Source organism: Colletotrichum orchidophilum (genome assembly GCF_001831195.1).
Source record: "Colletotrichum orchidophilum strain IMI 309357 chromosome Unknown Scaffold_19.1, whole genome shotgun sequence".
NCBI classification, from domain to species: Eukaryota; Fungi; Ascomycota; class Sordariomycetes; order Glomerellales; family Glomerellaceae; genus Colletotrichum; species Colletotrichum orchidophilum.
The window spans coordinates 190554-196656 of NW_019172975.1; the positions used below are offsets into that span (position 1 = coordinate 190554).

General features: G+C 50.3%; 2 protein-coding genes across 2 annotated transcripts; both read right to left on the minus strand.

Annotated features, from left to right (window-relative positions):
* Positions 1-249, minus strand: CORC01_03219 (uncharacterized protein; the record flags this gene model as incomplete). Its single annotated transcript, XM_022614869.1, has 1 exon — positions 1-249. One exon carries the CDS (start codon positions 247-249, stop codon positions 1-3), a length of 249 nt encoding a protein of 82 aa, XP_022478605.1.
* A 1495-nt stretch (positions 250-1744) lies between these two features.
* Positions 1745-2167, minus strand: CORC01_03220 (uncharacterized protein; the record flags this gene model as incomplete). The annotated part of the gene is made up of 1 exon (XM_022614870.1): positions 1745-2167. One exon carries the CDS (start codon positions 2165-2167, stop codon positions 1745-1747), a length of 423 nt encoding a protein of 140 aa, XP_022478606.1.
* Between the last annotated feature and the right edge of the window lie 3936 nt (positions 2168-6103).

Here is a 6103-nt window from a genome sequence, read left to right on the forward strand (position 1 = left end):
TCACCGGCACTGCCTCTTCTTGGCCGGAGCAGAGTCAAAGTGGAAAAACATGAGTTTGCGAGGTACGCTACCCGGAGCCCGACTGGACACGTCTGGGCCTTCCTGGGCCCAAAAGTCCTTGTGGCCACCACAGTATTCCCACGCATGCCAGGGGTATTCCAACAGGGTTGCCATGTACTGAGTAGCGCAATCAATGGGTAGACGGGAGTACATCTCCTTTGCGTACTTGTACTTGTAGTTGAGCATCATGTTCAGTTTGTTTGGGCGCAGCCACCTTACATACGCCTGGGTCCACGGGAACCCCATCCTTTGAGACATTTGAAGCAGACATGATCCCGCTGAGAGAGAGGTCTACTATAAAGGGCTCTCGTCTTGGCTCCTGCGGGGAGCGTCCATGACAAGGGAATACCATTTTCTCTCTGTGGCAATCCGGAGGTTTTCGAGCTCGACGGACCACAAGCATGTACATCCGTCGTTGCAGAGCGACTTTGGAAAAAGGTATCATGCCTCTATTATCCCAAGCTTCCAGTCTCCATCCTTTCCTTGAGAAGATTGGTGGTTTCCTTCTCAGCCTGGCCCTCATACTTTGAGAAGCAATCGTGTATTTCCTTAAATTCTTCGTGGAGCCGTCTTCACAGAGACTCCCAGGTGCACAAATTGCCTGACATAGTAAGCGCAAAGTCAGGGGTAACGCGGTGGACGTGGATCTGAAGGAAGGCGCTCTCGCGGAGGACAATTTTGCAGAGGGAGTGCGCGTTGAGGGGCCGGATTTTTACAATAGGTGTCACAAAGCGCATCAATCTTGATTTTGAGGCTCTCAGCCAGGATGGAGAGTTTTGAGTCCACCTTGCTGTAGTTTCCACAACCATGTGGTTTACTGATGAACCGTTGTAGTCGGATGAACAAAGTCACGTGACCGGGAACACTCCAAATGTGGGTATGGTGCACGGATGTCATCGCCGAATCAACAAGTCGCGGTACCGGACCTTGGTCAATTCGCCGCACCCATACGTCGCTGCGGAAGTACCGAGACCATCAACGCCGAGTATGGGGTTCGCACCTCCGACGCCGGTGTGGAACCACATGAAGCCCAATAATTTACCTCTTCTCTAACCCCCCAAAAAATAAACGCCAAAACAAATAGCAATTAAAGGGCCGCAATGTAATACTACTGTGGCTTATCTAAAATTAAAAATCAAATTTAAAAGCCCCTAGCTCTCACCAGCCGGTTGGGATACACTTACCTCCAGCATTAGCAATCCCTCGCGGTCTACATTGGCATACCTGGTCACCGACCCTTATCGCTTGTGATTCCTGGCACCAGGGACTTTGCGGAGATTCACGCCTCGCAGTTCGACCACGGGCAATGTACAAAATCATGGTTTTATTCATCGGTCCCGAGGGCCGACGTCTACAGCAGCGTGGGAAGTCCCGTTGCTGGGTCGCAAGGGCTGAACCCCCGGCCAGGCCCCCCGTAGCGTAACGCAAGTCGGTGATTGATACCGGCCCGGGACACACGGCCTCCAGATACCCTTCGGATCCTCATCAATTTCATCATCCTTTGGTACAGTTGCACCAGTCACCAAGTCGTCGTCTTGATTCACAATACCCATGCCGTCGAAATCGGGTAGGGACGAAGCAGGCGGCCGTTGTGACGACCTGCCAGCTGCCTGGCTCGAAGTGATTAGTTGCGCCTTGAGGCGCTGGTTATGCCTGGAGACGCTCTGCTTCGGAAACTTTTGCATTATAGTCTGCCTTCGACACCGCGGCCGGCTGTTGTTCCGGCTGTGGCTGCGGACTGGGCGTATCGCCTGCGGCCCAGAGGCGAGTTCGCCTGTTCCTTTCCGTGGCGGCCAGACGCCGTGTCACAAAGATACCACGTTCTTGGAGGTCGAAGACGGTGTCTGTCCGGGCAGCTCATCAAATTCTTGCCTGCGAGCTCTGCCCAGTAGTTCCCTGCTCTGCCACCGTAGATCGGGAACCCACTGATGTCCACTGCTGTCAAGGCGTTGATGATGTTGAGTAGGTCGGCTGAGTTGATCATGTACGGTTCAAGTGAATCAGAAATCTCCTTCGCCGCCTCCCAATATCGGACGTTGGCGGCGAATATCTCCTCGAGCTTCGACATGAGCCTCGAAAAGTCCGGCCGCATGTGGCCCGATGTCATGAGTCGCCTTCGCGCTTCTCCTTGAACAATGCGTATTGATTCGTTCTGACCGCGCCTTCAATGGATCACTTGGACAAGTATATCCGAAAACTTTTCCACTGTTGGGTTGACAAGCTCCCACGCACGACGGTCGTCTGTCGTACGATGACTGCGTACTGCATGGCATAGACGAACAACTGTAGCATGTGATGCCACATTGGATGGAATGCCAAGTCGGCCAGTCGCTTGCAGTAACAACTACTCATGCAAAGACGTGTTATGGTGGTCGTCGAGCCATCGGGGCTCTTGGCTTTCTCTGACAGATGGGAGGACGGATCGTACTCTAGTCGATTCTTTGCCGAAATAATCTCGGATGGACTGCAGCGGAACCAGCGCAGAATCGTATTCCACATCCTGACGTTGTCGGCTTCGGTATTCAGAAGTAGCGCACGACGGTTGGTGTCATCGGTCCAGGCTTTTCTCAAGTCAGTTTCGTCTTTCTTGGTCCAGTCTTGGTCGAAGTCCACGTTTGCCAACGTCCTATTGTGAGAGTTTGCGCAAGAATTTTTGGTTGAGAGCTCGTTTGTATCCCTGTTTGTAGTCGGTAGCATCATTTTGCGATGATATCTGCTTCTTCCTGGAAAATGTCTTCCTCGGCCGTCGATGTAGACATCAATGGCACGTATGCCTCGGCCATTCACTGCTCAGTCGTCCTGTCCCTCGGAAGCTGTAGAGTCAAATACTAGCGTTCCCTGGACCAGCTAACTGAAAGAATTTTGCGTACTTGCATTTATCAACATTGAAATTCCTTTCATTGTGGTCTCAGAGCCGGCCAATGGTGATATCTCAGGCGGAAGTTGTCTTCAAGAGATCCTATGTCATGTCGCGTAACAGAAGGAACCTTGTGTAGAAGAAGATTTCTCGATCAAAAGCTTCCATTGGTTTGAACATTACATCGCTTTTTCGGGGTTTTCCAGCTTTCGATATCAGTGTCGGTGACGCGGCCACACTGAAAGGATTTTTTGGATAACTTGACGATGGGCAGAGAAACATTTCACGTAGAAAGAAGGAATCCTGCTGCAATTGCGTCCAGACTAACAACCAAAAATACACAAGTAACAATGATTCTGATATTCTTTGACATCACTTATCTGCTTGGTGTTCAAAAAGATATGCCGTCTCAAGCTGATGTAGTCATGTTTATACCCTTCGCTAAGCAAGCCTATCCTATTCGACCTATCCATTCGCCACATCATGCTTCCCCTTCAAGGATCGTGATAAATACCCTCGCAAAGATATTGGTCATTCAAAATTTCTAACCCCATATGGCCCCTGAAGAGGTAAATACACAAGGTATGTGAGGTATCAACGGACGGTATACGAGCCACCGCCCTGCCGGCTGCAGCCACCGGAAAGAGTATATGTTCTCAGTAATTTATTTTAGTTCATGTGATATGAGCCTTTTTTCTATTGCCTAGGTACCTAATGTACTCGTCCATCCTTTTTTGTAGATCACTTGATCTGCCAAATTGCCACCTTTTACTCACCTCAACATCATCACCGCCACTTACACGATTTCTCCTTCGTCTCTGCTGCTAACGTCGGAAAGGCACGAGGAAAGGGAAAATTAGTGAGCCAGAGAGCAAGATTCGCGATAACGCGCTTGAATTGTTCAGAAGGGGCGCACTTCAGTACGGTATCGAGCCTGGAAGCTAGGCGGTGGTTCTTCCAGGAGGTCTTGCCTTCTTGTAGAGTACGAAGGAAGATGCTCTTCAACAAGTGGAAGGTATCGGAAAATTTTTAACTAACGCCACGCACACCGCCACTGCCTTGCTGTTCGCTGACGAGTATTTGATCCGAAGAGACGGTTCGACACCTCTTTGGGTGAAGAGTGGCTGATTTCGACAAAACGGCCGATCCGGAGCGCTTGCTTTTGTAAGAATGGCGCGCCATGAAGCTGGCGTTGATGGATCGCGGGTACGATATACGCCAAGACCCTGACAGCATAGTGGCCTCGATGGATTATATTAACGACCTACGACAATATTGCGCCAAAAAGCTGGCGGATATGGATCACAAGCACCGCACATACACTGGAGGCCCCCCCTCAGCCCACCGCCAGCTATAGACTGAACGACCGCAACTACGACCTACAAAAAGAACGCGCCAATAGACTGGCATCGATGAATCGCCTCCGCGGCCAACGGGAGAGAAGGCCCTCTCTAACCCCTGCCAGTCATTCTCGTGCCCTCACTGGAACCGACAGTCATGGGGCTTACCGAGCTACATATCGAGACCAGGAGGATCGTACTTCGCACCACCAGTAAGCAAGAAGAACCGCCTCACTGGCTGCTCGTACGTCTTTGGCCAAAACTTAGACCTCGAAAGCCATTCGGAAACGGTCGCATGAAGACCTCATCGACGAAAAAGAACTGCTCAACATGAAGCATCGCTCCGCCAAGGATACGGCCGACCTTTCCCCCAACTAAGGCGAGGACCAGGGCAGAAACAGCCGCGGCAACTTGGACCAGAGAAACGAGCGTGAGTTGAATCAGATTTTTTTTTCAATGTGTCCTGAAGCATGTCTCATATCTCGACACTATGATGAAGACGAAGTCGTAGGACACCAAGCTCGAGGCGGCAATGCATTGGAGCATGTTTCCAACACGAAAGCAGGATGACGCGGGATTCGGCAAACATTGTAACAGACTAAAATATCATTCCAAGAACACGGAAGATGAAGAAGAAGCCAACTGATATACCCCAGGACTTGGGAAAGGATGTGTAATAAGTCGAGCATGAGACTTGAGACATGGAGTGCCGGACTTGGAAGGCATGGGCCATGTACAATTAATTCAACGAACATGACAATGAAGTCACGAACTGAATTTTCATATGTATGTCTCATGCGCTTTGTGCTCGTTCCTGTGACCTCATCAATCATAGGGAGACGCCGTCGGGGTTGCAATCCGTATCTCGCTTATTCATTCATGGCTGCATTATCAGCGCTTGCGAGAGCCCTCTTCTTTGTCGTGTGCAGGCTCAGGTAGTTCAGCAGAGCCATCTCAGCAATTCAATCATTCAAGCAAGCTCTTTTGATATTGGTGACATTCTGGTGTCTATGGATCGCCTTTACGGAGTTTAAAGGAGCTTAGGTTGATGATGAGGACTGTCTCCTGCATACGTTCGCCTTCTTGAAATGAAGGGAGTCTACTGCCTTACCTTGGTGATAAGCCGCTCGGCATGTGTGGGGAGACTTTGAACGGAATAGTCGCGAGTAAATTCCCCTTAAACTGGCTGGAAATTGCTGCCTGCATTGCGAGACAAGCCCACCAAGGCGATAAATTGTGTTGATGTGAGGTTCGTGATTTGCGCGAAACCATTGTTGTGCCATCGGAATATAGCGATTAAGGTTCGATGAAAAATCCAATAACGGGCGATTGGTTTAGTGGTATAATGACCGCTTAGCATGCGGTAGGTCCTGGGTTCGATTCCCAGATCGTCCACATGACTTTTGCAATTTCTACCTGCTGGCTTTTTTTCCCCCATCAAAAAGATTGACAATACCTAGAGATGTCCTGCTAGAGTTCAAGGGGTGCTTGGTTGGCTACTAGCCAACTCAGGTGCGCTCAAAGTAGTGATACGTCGACGGCACAGCCACGCAACCCATCATCAATGGACTGAATCAACTCGTTTTGCACTGTCTTCTGCACCCCCTGGCCACCCTCATCCAATTAAAGCAAACAGCTTCGTCACCGCATCTCAAAATGTTCACACTCCTTTATTGATACTGGGAGCTCAAAGTAACACAGGGACGGACTGGAATCCCATCCAGCCCGCCTGACCAACGCCTAAGCCATGTCATTGCAATCGTGAGGAGATGTAGCAAGTTTTCCGTAACGCCAGATACCCATCGTCAGAGGCCGCTCGCCCCTTGTCATAAAGTGTACATATCGA